General features: G+C 28.1%; 4 protein-coding genes across 5 annotated transcripts; 2 read left to right on the forward strand and 2 right to left on the reverse strand.

Annotated features, from left to right (window-relative positions):
• Positions 1 to 735: 735 nt before the first annotated feature.
• Positions 736 to 3,054, reverse strand: ebi (transducin beta like ebi). Its single transcript, XM_070640333.1, has 4 exons — positions 2,833 to 3,054; positions 2,620 to 2,769; positions 1,758 to 2,551; positions 736 to 1,689 (listed from the first exon to the last, which is right to left on the reverse strand). The coding sequence occupies exons 1-4, from the start codon at positions 2,888 to 2,890 to the stop codon at positions 1,189 to 1,191; spliced, it is 1,503 nt and encodes a 500-aa protein (XP_070496434.1). The 5' UTR covers positions 2,891 to 3,054; the 3' UTR covers positions 736 to 1,188.
• A 243-nt stretch (positions 3,055 to 3,297) lies between these two features.
• On the forward strand, positions 3,298 to 4,212 carry RpLP1 (Ribosomal protein LP1). Its single transcript, XM_070640274.1, has 4 exons — positions 3,298 to 3,513; positions 3,702 to 3,828; positions 3,898 to 3,939; positions 4,004 to 4,212. The coding sequence occupies exons 1-4, from the start codon at positions 3,445 to 3,447 to the stop codon at positions 4,102 to 4,104; spliced, it is 339 nt and encodes a 112-aa protein (XP_070496375.1). The 5' UTR covers positions 3,298 to 3,444; the 3' UTR covers positions 4,105 to 4,212.
• ND-B16.6 (NADH dehydrogenase (ubiquinone) B16.6 subunit) lies at positions 4,208 to 5,002 on the reverse strand. Its single transcript, XM_070640273.1, has 3 exons — positions 4,907 to 5,002; positions 4,723 to 4,847; positions 4,208 to 4,658 (listed from the first exon to the last, which is right to left on the reverse strand). Exons 2-3 carry the CDS (start codon positions 4,838 to 4,840, stop codon positions 4,327 to 4,329), a joined length of 450 nt encoding a protein of 149 aa, XP_070496374.1. The 5' UTR covers positions 4,841 to 4,847; positions 4,907 to 5,002; the 3' UTR covers positions 4,208 to 4,326.
• A 451-nt stretch (positions 5,003 to 5,453) lies between these two features.
• drongo (Arf GTPase activating protein drongo) lies at positions 5,454 to 19,669 on the forward strand. 2 transcript variants are annotated; one of them, XM_070640519.1, is made up of 7 exons: positions 5,454 to 6,156; positions 15,536 to 15,724; positions 15,785 to 16,302; positions 16,527 to 16,655; positions 17,132 to 17,320; positions 17,387 to 17,637; positions 17,900 to 19,669. In XM_070640519.1, the coding sequence occupies exons 1-7, from the start codon at positions 5,996 to 5,998 to the stop codon at positions 17,942 to 17,944; spliced, it is 1,482 nt and encodes a 493-aa protein (XP_070496620.1). In that variant the 5' UTR covers positions 5,454 to 5,995; the 3' UTR covers positions 17,945 to 19,669. The 2 variants fall into 2 exon arrangements, with proteins under 2 accessions (XP_070496620.1, XP_070496621.1); XM_070640520.1 differs by lacking the exon at positions 16,527 to 16,655 and having other exon boundaries at positions 5,456 to 6,156; positions 17,900 to 19,668.
• The last annotated feature ends 2,662 nt before the right edge of the window (positions 19,670 to 22,331 follow it).

Below are 22,331 nucleotides of genomic sequence, written 5' to 3' on the forward strand. Positions count from 1 at the left end.
AATCTTAATTTGTTTCCACTCGAACGAAGCTTTGACATCTCAAACTGAGAAAATTTTCTGATTTTCCATGAATGACTTAGCATGAATGTATATGAAGTGACGAGCCCCCATATTATACGATATATGATTGGTTAAATTTTTTATGCTAATTGTCTCTCATGAAAGCATTTTTTGAAACCCTCTCAAACATTCTTAACACAACTACAATTTTTTATTTTTTTAAAAAACTCAATATTCTCTCGCACTCTCCTTCCTATTTCTTACAATTGTAGATAAATTTTTATTAGTGCATTAGTTCATTAGAGCAATGCATCACAATGGGCTTGTTACATAAATTTGTAACTAGATATGATTTATTTCACTACCAAAGATGAACCTTTTTTTTCAACAAAAAAAAGGAAGGCAAAAAAATAGCTACTGATGTCCTTTACATTTAATCTCAAAGCCACACATTACATTGAAAGTGAAGATTAAGACATGTTTATAAACAATACTGTGTACATTCCATTTGCTTTTCTGATGATTGACGTAACAGATATCTGAAATGTGCATGCTGATTTGTATGACTTTGATAAGTTCTCTTCATTATAAATTGCAGTTCCATAACGATTAATTGTTTATGCAAATATATTGTGCAAGCTTGTATCATCCCACATCATCCGTGTGTTTCACGTGCAATAAAATTCGATGGAAATTCAACATAGTTGCAGCATATGACATTCAACATCATACATATTCATTTAAATATTTTTCCTGTTAATTTATTTTTCTTTTCTTTATTTGTTGTCTTAATTAATCTTATAAAAGCATTTTGCTCTTCATACAAGTTTTATTTTGACATTTCCATCTAACACGAATCAGTTTATAAAATAAAGTCGATTTGATTTTTCATTAAATTTATTATTATTATTTTTTTTGTAAAATTCCCGTTCTCATCATCTTTTCTGTGTCGTGTGCAGGAGGAAAAAAGAAAGATTTCAAAAAGGAATACTATTTTTGTTACAATTAACTTATTTAATTAACACATAATATTAATTACTATCTTAATTTTTTTTTTTTTGTTTCAAAACAATTTTAATGTCATCTGCAATAATATACAAATGCTCTTAAATCTTATTATTTTGCAGTGTCTCATTTATGAGAATCGTTAAAAAATTTTCTTTAATTTAAAAAAACAAATTATTTATTTTAAAGTTTTCTTAAATCTAAAACAAAAACTGATCCATCAGATGCACTAGCACCAACCTTGCATCCTTTTGAATTCCAACAGACTTCAAATATTCCTCCTGTTCCACGATAACTGTGTACAAGTGCTCCTGTTTGTGTACTCCAAATATGAACACATTTATCGAAACTTCCTGATGCTAAATATTTTCCATCTGGACTGAATGCTACAGAATAAACAGGCTCAGTATGTTTTGTTAATGTATGAATGGAAGTTCCTCGTTCAACATCCCATAAGCGAACGGTCGAATCAAAACTAGCACTAGCTAAAATAAGATTCATGTTGGGATTTGCTGTTCCTGGTCCAGTTGGTGACCATTTAATTGTATAAATTTCCTTTGAATGTGCCTGCAAATCATGAACATATGAATCGAAATTCATTGACCAGATTTTCAATGTCATATCATCGGAACACGACGCTAATAATTGACCTTGTGGATCCCACTTGATAGCATTAACTTCATTCTGAAAATTAAAATAATTATTATTATTATTATTAGCTCATATTAGTAATACATTTCTAAATTCCTTACCAAATGACCAATAAATGTCTTTATAGGCTTGTCAGCTCCTAATTTACAAACGTGAATTTGCTGATCTGTACTGCAACTTGCAAATGATGTGTTTGTCTGCCAATCAACATCAAGAGCTGGAGCGTTATGAAATGAAAATTGTTGATGAGATTCTCCCGTCACAGCATTCCAAATTATTGTGGTTTTGTCAACACCAGCACTTAAAATAAAATTTCCTTTCTTATTCCATTTTAACGCAAATATAGGGCCTTTATGTTGTCCTAGTGTATTTGCTAAGCGTCCTTCTGTAGTCCAAATTCTAGCATATCCATCATAAGATCCAGTAGCCAAAAATGTTCCATCGCAATTCCAATCTAATGATGTGACATCCTTATTTGATGGAACTTCTGCTCCTCCCTGTTTAATGCAATGACGTAAGACTAATTGATTACTGGACGATGCATTATCTGACATATCCCAAATTCGAGCAGTTGAATCACCAGAACCACTGGCTAATAAATCACGCATAGGATTCCAAGCACAAATAAATACTTCACTTTCATGTCCTCGTAATATAGTTGCCTTATTTTGAGAAATTTCTATGAAATTGTCAGTATCTGGATCATCTTTAATTGCTCCATCTGTCTTTTCTTGTCCAGTTGAACTGGCAGCTTCAGTCGTTTGTTCTCCATTCGTTTCCGTCGTTTCAGCCAGGGTTGCTTTTGTTTTATTCAATTGATTTTGTCGGTTTGCAACAACTTCCGGCATAACAGCATCAATGAGACTTAATTTCTCGACGATTTTTGTCTCGGTGCCTAAAAAGAAAACCAAGGTAAAAGATACATAAAAAAGAATAAAGACTATAAATTTTGTGAAAACAAACCATCCTCTCCAACACTAATTTCTGCTTCTGTATATTGTAAGCCTTTTTGGATGATTGATAAAAGAGCTGCTGGAGGAACTAACGCGCCATTTATATTGCTTTGAGATATATGCGATTCAATGCCAAACATATACGCAGAATGCAAGAATCCTGTAAGTGTAAAAATAATTTTCATTACATTTTATAATATTTACCGCTATTTTTTTCCCATACCTGATTCTTGTAAATATCTATAAACAAGAAAATTAACTTCGTCCGATGAAAATGACATTTTTCATATAATTTTGGCGCTTCTTCTTTTCCAATTATATTAAATCCTTTGAAGCGGCGTTAGATAAACAGTTTTACGCGTTTTTATTTGATTAGCGTTGGTTGATTTATCAGAAGAAATAAAATATTGTTCACAAATCTTTAATATACAAAAAATGTTGTCAATAAATTTCGTAGTTTTAAACCCCTCATTTTTACACAGAACTAAACCCTATTTTCAAACTTGTCTACTATTTTTAATTTAAATTAATTAAATGTATGATGATCGCACCAGTTGTTCAGTTAACTAAATTAGTTAAACTATAATGCATTTAATTTAAATTTATTTAACTTCTAAGTAACGTAATTATAAAGATTTTTGATTTTCCTATTGCGTAAAACACGTTCATTGTAAACATTGAGGGGAAATCTTCTATACTCGTTCTTTCTTACACAAACTTTTGAAGAAGTCACATCGTCTGAAAATTTCCGTGCTTGTTCTTCATAATTTGAAGCTAAGGAATTAACTAAATTCAACTTGCACAACCGTAAAATAAATAAAAATATCAAATTAAAATGGACAAGAGTGAATTGGCTTGCGTTTATGCTGCATTAATCTTGGTTGATGATGATATCGCCATCACAGTAAGTTATTCAGTTTTGCTTAATGTTTAACACACTATTTTAAGTTAATTAGAGTAATATATTAACCGTTTGATGATTCTATATCTTTAAAGATTAGTTAAATTATCAAAAACGTTAATTTTTTTAAGAAAATAGTTAAAATATATTTTGAGGTTAAATTCTATACAATCTTGTGTTTATAATTTTAGGGAGAAAAGATCTCCACCATCCTTAAGGCTGCCAATGTTGATGTTGAACCATACTGGCCAGGACTCTTCGCAAAGGCTCTCGATGGTATTGATGTCAAGTCATTGATCACAAACATCGGTGCTGGAGGTGATTATTAAAAGAAAAACATACAAACTAAAACTGATTTTAATGCTTGATTTTTATTTTAATTCGCAGCTGGATCAGGTGGTGCTCCATCCGGTGCTGCCCCAGCATCAGGTAAGCTTTATTAAACCTATCTTTAGACAATTTAGGATAATAATTATATCAATATTTAATTTAGCTGCTGCCCCAGCCGCTGCTGAAGCTAAGAAAGAAGAGAAGAAGAAGGAAGAATCAGAGCCAGAATCGGACGATGACATGGGATTCGGACTTTTCGATTAAGCATTTTATGCACGTTACAACAATGTGTTTTTATTAAGAATTGGAGTACAAATACAATGAATTTGTACATTTGAAAACATAAATAATAAAAGAGAATTCCATCTGAAATTTCCGACTTGTGGATTTTTATTACTCAACTATAATTTTTTATAATTTTCATATTGCCCAGTATCATTTTTGGGAATTTTATGTTACAGCATTAAATAATTAGTATAATGAAATTTAATTCCAGAGATGGAAATTTTGACGAAGTGCACTGGTGCGATAATCTGAATGGACACATAAATCATCCCAAGTTCCTTCATCAAAGTAATCTTTTGGTTTAGTTTTGTAAATTGGCTCGCCGTACCATGTTCCGGTAACCCATCCAGGAACATTTTTCATGAGCTTAGCTTCCTCATCACGATTCTTACGTACTTGTTTAAGAAACTCGCGATCTCTTTCAGCAATTAGCATAGGCATAAGTGCCAATTTACAGGATCTCATTTCAATTTCTTCACGTTGAATTTGCTTGTATGTGAGGTAATAAATATAGGCAGCAAAAGACGTAATACCTGGAACATATTTGCAAATCAATGTCATTGATAAGAAGAAAAACTATTGTTTATTAGTTCATACCAACATAGGCTCCTATTATTTGAAATCCAGAGAATAAAGTTTTAGCTGGGACACGGGCAAACTTGATCTTCTGATATCCACCAGCCGGTGGTAAATCTTGCGTCTTTGGAGCCGGCATTGTGATCCTAAAATTGACTAAAATTAATCAAAATTTTAGAAAAATATTTTGATGAAAATTTCTTACAATTATACAACTACCGTGTGTAATCAATCAGAAATACAACCTCTTTAATTTTTCGTCAACCTCTATAATTTAAACATTCAGTTATTCTAAGAAGCATATTCAAGCTGTACACTAACAGGACACACATATTCAGCTAATATGCCTATGCTATACTAACTGAGGAATGATTAATGGAAGAAATAGATTTTTTTTCAAAGAATTGCTTAATAATTAAATAAAAACAACACATTTTTTCAGTGTTTTACAATGTTGTTGATGTTTTTGCAATGTTTCTCTAGCAAATTTTGAATTTGTCGTAACGGTTAAAAGCTTTGAATTTTTAAAATCTGCTAAATTATGAAATTCATGAATTGGTTGTTTGATGATTTAAATCTTGGTAAATCTGGTATTGTTAAAGCAAAGATTCAAATTTATTTATGAACCAATTACTGATCAATGGAACAAAAGTGCACTGAAGTGACTCAATGAAACATAAGAAAGTTTGCTAAAAAATAAATAAACGGCCAAAAAAAATTTGAAAACAGGGAATGCGTCATATTTTCGAAAAACAGAGAAACTTTGAGTAGTAGTGGAAATTTTATTAAATTGATTTTTAATTCAATTATTTCTAAATTTTCATAGTGAAAAGATCGCAGAAGTGAGCCTGATCGACTAATGATCACATCGATCATTGATATTCTTTGTGTTTGTCTGTAAAAATTCGGAAAAAACACGTCAAATGATCAATTTATTTTAAAAAATATTTTAGTGTTTTTGTGAAAGTTTAAAAATATTTAAGAAAGGAATATTTTTTCTTTGTTTGCCTAATAAAGTTCTGATTTATTGTATCCAATTATTCAATTTATTTATCTGTGTGGAAGAAAAATTGAAACGCAGTTAATTAAGAAAATCTGATGTTTTGCAAAATAAGAGATCCAATCAAGTTTTGTGAAAGAAAAAAGTGCAATTCCCTTACATAAAAAATAGTTCTGTGAAAGTTTTACAAGGGAAATACAGGATACATACAGGTGATTGATATTGAGTCCAAAGTGAGTTTCGTAAATAAATAAAGAAAAAGGAAGTTTAAAAAATAGCAATAAAGTCGACAAAATGCTCAAACCAAAGCAGGATAATGATAAAATGTTGAAAACCTTACGCGAAATTGTTTCTTCGGGAAGCAATCGTCAATGTTTTGATTGTGGACAAAGAGGAGTAACATATGTCAACATGACTATTGGATCTTTCGTCTGTACATCGTGCTCAGGAGTGTTGTAAGTTAACAAAGATACATTATACTCATTAATAACTTAAATCTTTAAAAAATTATGCTTATGACGTCGTAGTCGTCACATAAACAGCTTTATCATGTTTGTACTGTATTTTAAGTCTCTAAATTGACAATTACTTTCAATTCATGCACACTAAATTAAACATTACTGTCACTTACATATTGAAAATATTCATTTCTCTTACCTAGCTATTTTTAGTAATGATGTGTCGTTATACAATAATAGTAAGAGACGTAAACAAAATCTAAACTTTTAAAAGACTTCAAGTTACAAAAACTTTAAGTTTTTATTAATTCGCAATGCAATATTATCAAAATGTGATGTAAAAAACTGTAGATGATTTTTATTTGACAGAAATTTGTGGGTAGATGACGAGCATTGACATTATGATTGTGATGCGTTATTTTCCATGTGAGGTGATTGACTTGCGTGGGCATATAATATGTCGAAACCTGAATCAAGAACCCTATACTTATCTGCAATATATTTATTTTGAACTTTAGCAATAATACGCAAAAGTTTCGTGAATGAATCATGGTGCTTCAAAAACATTATTTTGTTTATTTCAATTATCAGCTGTTCTACAAAGTTTACTCATTTTTCGTCGAAATCTTGAATTGGTTTCAAGTAGAAAAGCGAAATGAAAAAAACATGCATGAATTATTTCTTCTTCGACGTTAAAATTTTTTTATCAGCGAAAACTTCGAGAGTTGTTGAATCATTAAAAATTCCGTGACGAAATTCCATCTTCGTCTGTGTTTTTGTGCTGCGTTATAGTATTATGAAGATGATTTTGTTTAAAGTAAATGACGTCATTAAATGTATTTCAAATTCGTAGAAATACAAAGAAATGTAGGTAGAGGAGAATGCAAAAAAGTCTGATACTATAACAAAAATTTTCACATATTTAGTATTTTTGTCGTATGGGACTCAAGATGGTATTAAATAAAATATATAAGCTGCAACATAATTGGTTTGCCAAGAATTTTGAAATGACTGTAGATATTTTCTGGACTACGCCCAATGATATTATTCAACTTACGGAAATTCCATTTTAATTTAGCGTAAATGTACGAATATTTGTCAGATTTAAACGCACAAATTTTACTTCTTTTAAAAATAATCACCTGCTATTTTAAGTATTTTCGATATTAAATGTCCATCATTTTATTGTCATTACAAAATTCTTAGTGACATGTGCGTCAGATACAACGGTGTGAATTAGGCCAGATATCAATTTTGCAATATGTAGTTCGGGGCTAAAAAAATACTCTTAACTGATACAAGAGCAGAATAGTTCTATAAAAGTTTTAATTGGAATTGACCTCTCTCATTTGACTCATCAAATCAACAACTGTTGCGTTTCTTTCATTTACACATGCTATTTCAAAAGTGTAATAATGATGTCAAAAATGACAAATACATTTGTATAAAGCGGCTACGCTGCATGAACTTTATGGGAAAATACAAACAAAAAAAGCAAAATTTAAAAATATAAAGAAACACGATGAAAGAATGAGTAATATCAAGCACAAACTTCCTTATTTAATATTTCATAAATTTCCTGCTTCAAGAAACTTTTCCGTTTTGCTGATGTCGTTGAAAAGAAACCGAAGTAGTTGATATGAGCACTTATTTTAGACAAGTGAGCATATTTTTAGTGCTTCAAATTGATATAAATAACTTTGTATCATCCAAATTGTATGTAAACAAAGAATATTGTAAATCCTAAGATTATTAGTAGCTTAATAATTTATTAATAGCTAACAAGCTAAAATTCAATTTAGAAATACTTAAATTTTTCTAATCAAATATTAAATAAACATGAAATTACATAGAAAAGACGTTCATTTCACTTTCAATATGTATTATATATTCTTCTATAAAAGTCATTCATTTATACATTTTCGTTGCATGTTATTCTCTTCATTGAATGAATAAACGATAGCGATCGAAAGAGAGAGAAAAAAGAAAGCGAAAATTGGAAAGTGCTGAGGCTTGTTCAAGACAATTTTTTTTAAATTGTTTGTTGTTAGTCATTTTCTTATTTTTTACTTCTCTTTCTATCATGTTTAGCTTTATGTAAAGTCTCGCAATATTGCATATAGCTTTCGCATAATTTCTGTTTGTTTAGTCGGCATTTTGAACTTTACATGAAAGAAAAAGTTGAACATACTACCGTAGTCATTTCTTAATTTGCAGAGGTCCAAGATAGGATTTTCGGCTAAAATCATTTTTGTTTTTCGGTTGAATAAAGCCATATGAGAAGGATAATTGAATTGAAAATATCAAGAAGAATGTGATCTAATATTTCATGTAAAAACACTTATAATAACGGAAATACTTTTTAGGTGACTTTATTCCGCAAAAATTTTCGACTAATTATTTTAGTCAAAAAGTTATGTTTCTACCTCTGTTAATTTGTAATATTAATACTGCGTCTGTATTCAATAAAAGAAAATCTAGTGCCTTCTTATTCCACAATTTTCAGATTTCTGGATCGTTATTAAATATTAAACAATTTTGAGACATTTATATCCTCCTCAATATATTTCATAATCTTCTTTTTTCTCAACTTGCACTAGTGTTTTATCAACACAGTTTTTCTCACATATTTCATACAAGCTTAACGCACTTAATGACAAAATAAAGATAATTTAACCCAACGATGTCATCGACACACAAAACATTTCTCAATAGCTTTGTGCTTGTATACCTTAATTTCAATGCAATTTAAAAATAGAAATGTCACCATAAATGTAATGTCTATTGTCATGCCTAACTATGTTCTATAACGTGGTTAAGCCATGAAATTCTCTACCATACAAGAAGTGATCAATTGTTATGAGTTGGTATTAGTCGGCATTTTGGAATTGTAATGAATAAACAATCATTAAGAAACATGAAAATTAGACAACGTTGCCAATGAAAAGTACAATGAACAATAACTCGACTCTTTTACTACCATAACTAAATGTACAATTCTCTGTTCATTTCCTTTTATGACATTTAACTTTAAATTCTTGTCTGTAAACGCTTCTCTCTCTCTCTCTCTCAATTTGCAATAATTACTTAATTGTGGTTTGATGGTTAAAATACTACAAAAGCTGAGAACATGTTTTATGGTATAGGATAGATATTGAGGTGTTATATTTTTAAAACAATCTTTAAAATTGCGTTAATTAGTGATGAAACAATCAACAGGTTTTAAATTTTTTTCAATTAATCCTGATCTAATTAGGTCTAATTATTAACTTAAGGTTGGTGCTGTATACAGCTAGTATACGTAAGAAATAATAAATAGACAGGAGTTTCATTTCCTGCTTAACTTTTTTGCAATAAATTATAAAATAAACATTTGGCAAGCGTAGGTCTTAAAAATTACCTTTTTAAAGTTGTACCAAACAATGAATCATAATTAAAAGAAATTGAATTATATAGCGAAGTCGATTAAAGTAGAGAAATAAAAATGAACGTGCCGGAAAAAGGATATTTGGTACTTATTAATTTTTATGAAGTTATGCATTAATTTGAAATTTAAATAAAAATTTGATAGAAAGTAACAAGATTATCAGAAGAAAATATTTTGCAATATTCAAATACGTATTAATTCTTTACAATTAGTGCATTTTGTAGATTAAGGTTATCAAATGAAATTGAGAAATAATACGCAATCAGTTAATTAACATTATATGTATTTGAATTCATTTTGCAATCAATTAAAGATCAATGATATTTCTATCGTTTCAAATTTGCAATATATGTAGAACATTATGAATTGTTTTTTGAACCTTAATAAATAATCTCTAGTATCAGCGTTTAATTTTGTGCTTACATGTTCTTCATAACCAGATCAAAGTTCAGTGTAATGAAAGCTTATTAAATTGTCTGGTGCTAAAATGAACTAGGCATACTGATAGTGATAATGGAAATAAATATGAAATCTTATTGCTAATATTATGTCTACATATCAAATGAAATACAATAAATTGAATTTTATGAAGTGGGATTTTTAGGGCATTAGGTCAATGATTTTGATTTGATATGAATCTTCCAATTGATTTTTTATATAATTTCAACTTCAAAAAATTAAACACCATGATTGACATTTGTGGGATTATAACTCATTTTTCCATGTAATTCAAATATTAGAGAGCTGAGTATACATTTAAGGAATTGTCAGAAATAACATTTTAAATGTATATGTGTAATTATAAAAACCGAAACAAAACTTAATGAACTTAATGAAATTTAGCTATTTGATAGCCAAAAATATCATAAGAGGTCAATCGATTGAGATATTTTCTTCGATTCGACTTGAGTATTTTAAAATACAAATAAGAAAATATGATAAGTAAATAATTAAAACACAATAATAATTTCTTGAAATAATCTGTTGTGTTAAATCAAAAATAGTACATTTTTATTAGAATCTTTATCGTCTTGAATTTAAAATCATTTTGGTTAATACATAAGTATAAGAGCAAATTTATTCAGTCGCTGTATGAAATAAATTAATACAATTAGATGTTCCACTAACTGATACGTAAGTAAATATTGCACATATTCTATAAATATGAAGGTGCTAATATTTTGACAAGCGGTATACACTCCTTTAAAAAATCATCGTGCAATGTGTTTAAATGAATTTCATCTTAAAACTGTTAAAAATGTAAAGCAAATCGATTAACAGTGTGATGATGCTATTATTCTATTAATGTACTAGCTAAATACTCTTAAGCAAATAAAATTAATTTGATATTGAAATGTTTATGAAAATACCCAATATTCCAAACTTTTATGTAATATGTGATAATGGAGTGTTTATGTTGATCTCTAAGAGTGTTAATTATACAATTATTACAAATTTGCTAAACTATCAATAATTATTTACTGTGGTAGCAAAGTATTTAAAAGTACGATCTCGTCATTAAAATAACAATGCTTTTATTATCATTAATTTATAAAAATAGTAGTAATAACAAGGAAGAATGTTTATAAGGATGTTTGACACAACAGAAAGCATGAAACAAAAGATATAAAGCTAATTTGCATTATAAGTAATTAAGAAACTATCAACGTTATGATAATAACAATGAAACAACAGAACGGAAACTTATGAATGAGAAAAGAAGATAAGAACAGAATCAGCTTCATTTAAATGTATATATGTTACGCAGAGAACGGAACTGTAACGGATTGACAATGAAACTTGTATAAAATGGCATTTATTTGCAATGACATAATTTAATGGCCATCATTTCTTTACTGTAACATGATGTCAAGCAACTCAAAAGTATATTTGTTTTACTCTTATTAAACTAGAAGGTTCGATGTGTCATATTAATTAAAATTTATAGAACTTAAGCCCATAAACCAAAATCTAATGAAAAATCTTTACAAAGTATTCAAATTAGTAACGAGTCAACCTTGTAGAATCTATTTAAGTTATTCATAATGAAAAACAATACACTTTGAATAGAAATCAATCTGTTCGAATAAATACGAAGCAGATTATTTTTATCTTTTTAAAATTTTAAGTATATTTGATGAGTTTTCATTTCATTCAGAAAACCAGAAATGTGTTTCAAATATTTATGCTAACTAAAACTGTTGTTTGACAAAAACAGGTTGATGACCACCATGTAAACAATATATTAAACATTCTAATTATCATTTCTATATAACATTGATTAATGCTATAGATGGGAAGCTTCCAAATATTATGATTCGTTCCAAATATTTTATATGCGTTTTCATTGTCTCGTTCGGTATGCTTAGGCATATTATAACTTAATGAGCGGCAATAAAATGACAAAAATAAACAACAGAAGAATATTATTGATTGAAACATAATACATAAAAATATACACGTGGCGAAAAAAGGATTGATATTCTATAAGTCATATCCTTGCAACGGCAGACTCTATCATATTTCCTTATTTCTGATAATTCTTATTCACTTGTGCTTTATTCACTCATTACATTTTTTTTAATTAGATTTTGTGACATAGGGTAAATTTTAAAATTAATTATTTTTAAAGACTCCTTAAAAATTCATTTGCACGTTAAAAGGTTTCAATTTGTTCAAAGTATCTCTTTTCCAACTGTAGAAAAAAGAAAACCTTGCCTTTAAGAAATACTTAAAAGGAAGGAAATAATAAACTAAATCACATTCAGCAGATATCACTTCAAATGTGAATAGGAAATTGAAATGTACTTTTGTAAATTTGAAAACTGTACTTTAGGCTATTGAACAGAAATCATATTAGGAAAACCCCTAAAGGTACCAATAACAATAACTTGTTCCTATTGATTTAGTATCATGTCTTTTTGTGAATGCTAAATTGGATAAAGTAAATAAAATTTTTTTTAAAAAAAAGTTTTTGTCTTGAAGTCTCCTAGGAATTAAATTGCAAATATTATCGTAGGAAATTTGAAATCAATACAACACATTCAGGAACATTTCATTTTAGATTTATGCTAGACAAAATTAAATCAATATAAGCTTTATGTCTTGTTTGCAAAAGATTTACTATGTATTTTTTAAAGGGTTTGAAAATTCCATGAAAGTATGCATATTAGGGCTCAACAATTACATGCAAGTATGCGCATATTGTTTACAAGTATTGCATACAAGTGCTATATACATGTAGGGTTCGATGATATGCGCATATTGCATACAAGCGGCATGTAATTCTTGCACTTGTTTGTAATGATTGTAAACAGTATGCGCATATTTGCATGCAATTTTCAAACCCTACTTTTTTTAGTTAAATACATGTTAAACAAAATAAGATGACTTAAACAAGTTCTTTGCATTTGTTTACTTTTGCTCGTTTCGCCTTTTCTAATAATTTTTTCCAGGAAGTGAGCACAAAGTAAAATATGAAAATGAACATTTTCGGAATAATATTAAGCTTCCTATAGCAAGTTAAAGATGACTTTAAGTATTTGAGCAGTTAATAATTAGCATTTATTCATTTTTCTCTTCTTTTCTTTGTTCTTGCCTTTTGTGACCTTCATAGATCAAACTAAACGTATGCGCATATTAAGATGTGTTGATGTAAAATAATAAGCAAAAATATACACTAATATGTGTGTCATACACATTAGTCAAATCGTGATTTTATTTGTAATTCTAATATGGCTCATCGATACTATTCAAAGAGCGTTATGAATCAATTAAAATGATTTCTAAAAACGTTTACGAGAAGTATCATGTATCATTAATGAGTGCAAAAGTGTGAAGCTAATTTTGATACATTTATACTTTTGACATTCACCTTGACCGTAAAAAATCTATTGTTAATGTTTATTTTTCAATATCAAAGAAATTAGCAATAAAATATAGAATTGAAAATTATAATAACCATCAAAATTATAGAAATTAACTCATGCGTTATACTTTGGGGTAAATTTTAGTTCCCAATTAAAAATGGAAAATAACTTATTTCAACTTTTGTCCTTGCTTTGAAGTACAGTTTCTGCAATTATTAAATCATTATAATCGTAGCACTAACAAAATATTTACACAATGCAGTTATGTGTTAATACTTTATTTGAAATTATTTTTAATGTGCGTGGTATACTACATTAAGAAAAATGTAGCCGGTTAAGAAAATGTGTAGTTGCCGTTTTACCGTTTCAAATCATAAGAATACTATTCTTAAAAATTAAAATGTTCTTTGCGCCAGTGTCATTCGGCATTTATTTCTTTATATAGCGTCAATGTCAATGTCAAATGAAAGTCTAATGATGAACTAATTATATTGATTGAATTTAGTTTTACAAAACAAATGCAATAGAATAACAGGTTTTAATGTGCATTTTCACAGATTCATACATAAAATACCTGTTGCTTTAAAGCTGAAGGTATGAGTAATCAATCAAAAATCTCATTGTATTGTCGATATGATTACAAAATTAAAAGATAAAGAAATTATAATAATTTGCCAGAATAATCATCTATTGATTTAAAAAATATTCTACAGATATTAACCATAATTTTAGTATAAAATTTCTTGCAAAGACAGAGAAAGCATGATATTGATTTTAAACTACGCAAAATTTGTTTTTAAGAAGAAAATCGGTTACTTAATATAAATTAGCGTGATGAAAAGTTTTGTTTGACTACAGCTTTTTGCGTAACCGAATGCTTCTAATAGCAATGTGCGAAAGTTAGTATTATTAAAAAAAAACGAAACCGAAGCGAGTTTGTACTGAATATTATTGAGAATTGATATTATAGATATTTTTATCTTATTTATATACATATGTTGTGATATAAGTGACAATTTCTTAAAAATTAACTTTGATTTCCGACTTACATCACATTCTCTAAGGTGTTTTTAATTCAATATAAAAAGGAAAAACCCAAACAGCTTTTAGTTTACTTGACAGAAACTCTTATAGCAAAGAAAGCTTAAAAAAAACTTAAAACGATTTTATTTTCATTTATCCCTGCCATCTGTTGCACTTTTCTTTGAAAACTTCACCTACACTGTCATGATGAATGCTTTCTTTATTTCAATTTTTCACAAAAGAAAAATGGTACATGAAGAACTTTAGTGAAACTTTTAATATGATATTTAGAAAATAGTAAAGCCATTAAACTTCTACTATGGTTATTTAACTTTCTCGTTCGTTTTGAAATACTTCTTTATCCTATTCGAATTTCAAAGGACTAAGATGATGTTGAAAATTGTCTCTATAATTGACTGTAATGAATGGTTTCATTTTCTTTTTAAATACAATATTTATCATAATTGGAGTTCTGATGAGTTTTACTTTGAAAGTGTTTCATTTAAGAATTAAAGTCATTAAAGCTATGGAAAATGGAAGATAAAATTTTAATGTAAATTTCAAGTTGATTATGTACTAAAATAAATATTATCTGACACAATCTGACATTTTAAGATGATTATGGATAAAGTAAAGCAAACCGACATAAATGTCCTGACATTATTGCTATCATCATTCTTTATTAATACTTTAATATCAATGATGGAATATTTTTTCTGGCCATTTGTATCTAAACATTTGGATGCTTTTGTAAAACTCATACTAGTGGCAATATTTCTTATTGAGTAAATGGTGAGAAAAATATGATGAAGAGAAATGATGTGAGATATAAAGCCATCATTTATTATCAAGTAAATCATAAAAGTATATAAGTTAAGGAGGAAAAATTTATGAGGATAATGAAGTGTGTCATTTATAAATAATATTATAATGATTATTTTCTTCAATATCTTAATATTTTATCAATTACTTAATTAAGAAGAAAAAGTTGCTTACATATTAAACTGATGACTTAGTTATTAATAAAATGGTAATCATTTCATTTTCTTCTTTACAGACGTGGATTGACACCACCTCATAGAGTGAAATCAATTTCAATGGCAACATTTACGTCCGATGAGCTGGATTTCATAAAAACACATGGAAATGATGAATCTGCTAAGACTTGGTTAGGTCTTTGGGACTCAAAGCGAACATTAAAGCAAGAACATCGTGATTTTATGATCGATAAATATGAGCGAAAGAGGTAATGAAATTTTTTAATGCAATAATAAATTCATTGATATACAAAATCAACTCATTTTAGGTATTATCTGGAGCCTGCAAGTCCATTAAAGTCTATAAATACGTCATCGTCATCATCATCAGTAGCCACATCAACAATTCAACAGTCTTCAAATGGAATTTCTAAATCGATAGGAAATCATCATTCGTCAGATAGTAATAATCTTACCGTCCTCAAACTCACACCACCAGCGGCAAATAATCGTCATCATCATCAACGAACGCAACAAAATCATAATATTCAAAACGGACATCTTGAAATGAATGGAAATAGCCACAATAATATTAATAGTAATAATTTAAATGGAAAAACATCACAAAATGGAAGCATTAAAAGTGATAATAGTTGTAATGACTTTGTTGCCGACTTTAGTAAAGCAAGTATATACAATTCAAATAATAGCTTAAACAGTACTGGAAGTGCTGGTCAAATAAACGGAAAAACTGTAATCAATGGATTCAAAGAGAACATAACAAGTGAAAGTGATTTAAATGCTAACTTTGCTGATTTTGAGAACAACAAGATTTACAATGCAGCAGGTAAGCATCAGTTTCAAAGTTTTTATTTAATCGTAGAGCGTAGTAGATTAGAATTGTAGGATATTGAATTTTCTCACGTAAAGTGCGCGTATTATGTTATGATAATTTAACATTTTCTTCTTATTCTTCCTTATGCTTACAAATTATTGTATTAAAATATCAAAACAAATATTATTTCATCGATGGATACATCTTATATATGTCTATAAAATTATCTTATCCAGAAGAGTATTGCAAGAATAATAACACTTCAATTAATAGTCCAAACAGTAACTCAAGTAACATTCAATGGAATATTTGGCAACACTTTCAATGGCCTAATAATTCCAATCAGTCAGAGCAAAATCGTTGGAGTAAGTTTTTGTAGCTTGTGTTCATGTCGTCTTTTCACTTATTATTTCGTTCATTGCTTAATCGTTTTGAGTACTGCTTTAACATCAGTAACATTTTTTTTTTCACTTTGTTATCCCATATCGTTATCTTCATCATTTATTTGCTTCATTATATCAGCAAATATTTAACTAAATTCATGTGTAGTCAGAATTTTGTTAATTAAACTTAATTTATCAGAACACAATGCATAACCGTTCATTTATCATTTTGAATTTTGTTTCAAATTAATAAGAAGCTTGCTCATTTGATTTAATTTTTGTACCTATAACAAGTTTTTTCAGGTTTTTTTGAAAAATATTATTGCGTTACAAAATAAAACAAAAGAAATATTTCCAAAGCACTATCCCTTATCAAATTAATTTAGAGCCGTTTATACAAATATTTTATGCTAATAAGTAAACCGCAATGAATAATGAATAAATATATACATCTACAGGTTTGCCAATGTCAACAAGCTCTTTGAGCAATAATTCCCTAAATTCCAGTAGTGGGACATTTAATTCAAATTCATCGCTAAATTCTACAACGCCATCAGCAGATCGTTATGCAGCTCTTAAGGATTTAGATGAGCAATTGAGAGAGGCAAAAGTCGTAAATGAAACGGTCGAACAAACAAATCCATCGGGTAAGATATTTATTAATAAATCATAACGTAATAAAATATTCATTTAATTACATTTTATTTCCAAAGCAACGTCAGCAATTCCAGTTAATCCATTCAAAAATCCATTCCAAGCCATTCCACAGCAACAAACTAATCAGCAATCTTATCAAAATTGGACAATGCCAGAATCACAAAATTTTTTGTCAAACGGTTTTGGTTCACCCCTCAACTCGAATGGTTTCTCCAATGGATTTTTTTATGCAAACAACATGTCAAATGGAATTATATCACAATCTTCATCATTTGGTGGTAAAGCAGCCTTTGCAAATCCATTTATGGTGAGTGAATCAAATTAATTCATAAATCAATAGCATTAAGCGTATGTCATTATCACATCCTCAATTTTATTGATTTTTTAATCAAAAACAGAACTTTTTTGGTTTGATGTAAATTAGGAGAAATGCCAGCCTTTTAGTTTTTTTTTGTAAAACCCTCCCGAACTATCAAACAAAAAAGAACTGACCAAACTCGTTTCTGAAGTTGATGAATGATTTTAATTTTTCCTTTTTTCTCTCTTTTTCAATTCTTTTTTTATTGCAGACAACAGGAACTACTACAGCCAGCACCAATAATCCATTTTTATGAAACATGAAAGTGACAAGAATTTAGTTCGTTTGTGTATAAAATCTATTCCTACTTCTCATTTATATATAATGCTTTGGAAGTCTTATCATGAAGTGAAGAAGGGATTTGTTATTTTGTGATAACGGATGAATTAATTATAACGAACTTACATTTATTGATGGACGACTGCTCAATTCCCTCTTCTTATTTTTTTTTATTAATCTGATTGGTTATTTTCTCTTTTTTTTTTTGCTTTTGCATACAAGTTTTGTTTAATCTTATGACAGCAATCGACCTCGAAATGAAAAAGTTAGTGTTTCTCTCTCTCATAAAGTTAATACTGAACGAATGATAAAATTAAATGGAAGGTAAATGTAGAAGAAGCTCTCAATATTTCTTGATTAGAGTAAATTCAGTGATGATGCTCAGGTGGCATGAAACTTCAAAGTGTTATCATCCAGTAAAATTGCTCCTTAGAAAGCTGTTTCTCATAAAGTTCATCAACACTCGAAGATAAGCTATGGAGTCTTTAAATATGTTAAAAATTTTGAGTCCTCAACTCTGATTTATCATTTAAAGTATATTTTGATTGGTGATTGAATAATTTATGCGACGGAGCAAAAAGTTTTGAAATTTTCATAATTAATTAAACTTTATAACACAAATAATTTTTTGCTACTTTTGATTTTATTTCTTCTTCTACTTCTGTTGAGAAAACATTTTCCAAGTTTTTTTGCCATCCTTCATATGTAATTTGTGTGTAGGTGAAAAGTTATGAACTTTTTCAATATTTTTGTTTCTTCTATTTTTACCCTTTTTGAAATTATTAACTTTTATTTTAAAAATTTTAATGCAAATGACTAAAAATAAAATCTTAGATAGATATGAAAAGAAATTTCTTTTGTGAATGACATATGATGTTGATAATTCGTATTTTGTGGCCTTCTGTAGAATATTTCATAATATACATACTTTATATATATTGAATATTCTTCAAATTTTTTATGATTAGCTTATTTATATACATATAAAATTCGCCTAAACAGACATGAACAAATTCGTTTGCGTTTACAATTAGTTTGCAAGTTTCGATGTTAGTGAAGCTTAGTGATTTGATGATTCTGAATATGATTAAATTTTTCTAGATTATTACTTATTTACATTAAAATACTCGTAAACTTTCCTCTTATAACGTTGATTGTGAAATTCAAAGAAATTATGACAGCTATTGAATCACTCTATTAATCTGTAACAAAAGATAAATAACTTAATGACTGAGTGCTGTATGTTTCATTGAATAATGTAAACTGAATCATCAAGTCAATGAAAATGAAGTCGAAAAATATAAAATTTACTTATCTCTAATTAATCACAATGGAATTGTGACATAAAGTAATGGAATCTTATAAATTTTATTAAAATTCAGAGGAATTTAATAGTTGCATAAAATCATGCATATTTAAAATATTTAAGATGATAAAGTAAAAAACAAAAATTTGCCTTTCAAAAAAGAATTTCAATAAAGTTCTTTAAAATTTAGATAAAAAATGATTCGCATACAATTAAAGCATGATCAGTCACCAAAAATGTATTTAAAAAAATACAAGCAGAAATTTCAAACTAAATTTTTTTATTCATTCATTTTTTTAGAAAAATTTAAATTTTTTTTACTTGATTAAAGAAAACTAGAAACTTTACTTCTTTCTTGTGCGTTTTTCTTCATGTCATGATAAATTCAAAATACCTATATTATTAATTACAATAGCTCAGAACAAGAATAATTTTTTTAAAACAAAAAGATGAAAGATTAACTTTAATAAAGATTATTTGTAAAATATTTATTAAAAATTAACTAAGATAAAAGAATCACTAAAAATCAAAATAATTTATTTTTTTATATTTATTCCATTTTAAAGTTGTTTTCAGCATAACTCAATTCCTATATAAAATGAACTTGATTTTTAAAGACTACAGGAGAAAAACTTATGTTGGTCTTTAAATTCCATCAATTTGTCAAATCTTCATTTAAACTTGATTTAAACTCTGCTCCTGCTCGTTAAAAGTTCCTTTGAAGAAGCTTTTCAGCAAATTCCTTTTGTGAAAATTCTCCTTATATCTTTTTAAACATCCTTTAAGCATTAAAAAAACATCTGAAAAATTTTGCAACATCTTTTATAAGCTGCAAACAATTAAATTTGTAAAGATGCTTAAAAACGCGTTTCTTTTAGCATGACTTTATTCTATTTGTAACTTCTGTTGCAGAAACACTTGGAAAAATGCTTGTCAATTTTCTCACTCTAAAGTAGGGTTCTACAATTGGATGCTGTTTGCAAGTGCTGGAATATCAAGGTAAATTCAAATTTCATCAAGAATGCGCATATTGCGCATGCAAGAATTGCATACAATAATATTGTATACATACAAACAATATGCGCATACTTGTCTAACTTTATATTTAAAGGGATTTATGTATTTATGTAACCAAAGGATTCTTCTTTAAATATGAAATTCTTATGTCTATCAAACTACGTGCCAATAGTAAAAAATTCGTCGTTTAAAAATGTGACGCAACGACAAATATGCTTTGCAGAAACTGATAGCCAATACACCCATCTGCAATAACCCTACAATAAAAATCTTTAAGCTATCAAAAAGTAATGCATATAAATTAAAAGCCTTCATTACTATTCACATTTTTTAAAAACCAACATGAAATATATGAATCAGTGAGAATGATTTATAAACCGACAAACACTAAATTTTTTTCTAAATTATGATCTTTTTAAAGGGTTAATAAAAAACATCACTGAAAGATTTATTAAAATTGCATTTTTTGTTATTTTTCATATTAAAACAAAAAGTGCTGACGAGAAAACTGCAAAAAAAGCTCATCTTTTATGAATGCATGAACAAGGTTTTGTAGTTATGAGTGTTAAATAATGCTTTTTTGCTTTCACAATGAGAGTGGCTATAGAACTGATAAGAGAAAGCATGAATGTTTTAATTAAAAAAAATTGTTTTGGGAATTTTCTCACAAAAAGTTAAAAAACAATTTAAAGCATTCAAACTAAAATTTTCACAAGATTTTCATTTGTTCCCTTTAGATACATTCTTATAACATAGAAAAAAATTAAAAACAAGGAAATTGTTTTGAAATTGACCCAAACATCTAAAGAATTTGCTTTTGTCCATTCCAATCTGTTTCTTTATAATAGTTAAGAATTGTAAATGTTAAATGCAAATTGGAAAGAATTTTATCAGTTTTAAAGCTATAGTCGGTCAATAGTCGAAGTTATGTAATTGACACAAGTCAAAAATGTGACTTGTTTATAAGATATAATGAATAGGGTTCGACAAAAATGAAGATGCGCATGATTACAATTTTAAATTAGGGTTCGATATTTGAATGCAAGTATTGCATACAAGTTCTTCAATACAATCATACTACAATTGCATGCAAACTTGTAAACAGGATGCGCATACTTGCATGCAATTTTCGAACCCTTTAATATTAGTATATAAAAATCTAGCCACTCTAGTTGTGTAGCATCAATTATTATGAGAAGTATTACAGATTGATTTTCCGACTAAATATAAATATTTTCAATTTAGGTACTTATAAATTTATTCATGGAAAAATTGTAATTTAAGCAATATTTGCAGTATAGAGCATGAATAATTAATATTTGAGAGAAATTTTATTTGCAAATCCATTTTAGTACAAGCGAATTTGAAGTGTACAATTGAAATAAAAATATCAAACTTTATACATGTATAAACTTTTATTTTATTCGAAACAATTTGATACAATTGACCATTAATATTGATGAAAAATGCTTCAAAAATCGTGATGAAAAAAGGTTTCAATCGAAAATCTCAATTAAATATAAAATTTTAGCTTTTGGATCAGCAATAAATTGCCAAACAAATAAATTTAAATGAAATATTCAAAAGAAAGGAAAAAGTTGTTTGTGAGTATTAACACTCAACTGAGAACAGTATTGAATTTTTTATCAATTCCTGTCGTAATTTAATTTAATTTGATTTGCTTGATGAAATAAAATTGAACAAGAAGATGTAGCGTTTCCCATTTCATTCACAGATGGTGGTCAACTTCTAAAATAATTCAGAACTTTTTTCCCTTATCTATACTTTTTAATATCAATTTGGTTTAGGCATAGGCATTTATAGCACAGACGGTCTATAGAAACGAGGATTCGTGTACTTAATACAAAAAATCCACACTTTAGTTCTCAACCTTTAAACACAAATGCGAAAACTTTTCAAATAGGCTTTCTCCCAAAGTTTAATCAATTCTAAATGATTTTTGATACAAACGCATTTTTCATGGAGCAAGCGTAACTAATTTAATTCAATTCATCGTCCCTTTAAGCGTTACGTAATAAGT

Source organism: Chironomus tepperi, unplaced genomic scaffold (genome assembly GCF_022539635.2).
Source record: "Chironomus tepperi strain 1889 unplaced genomic scaffold, CSIRO-AGI_Ctep_v1 contig_219, whole genome shotgun sequence".
NCBI classification, from domain to species: domain Eukaryota; kingdom Metazoa; phylum Arthropoda; class Insecta; order Diptera; family Chironomidae; genus Chironomus; species Chironomus tepperi.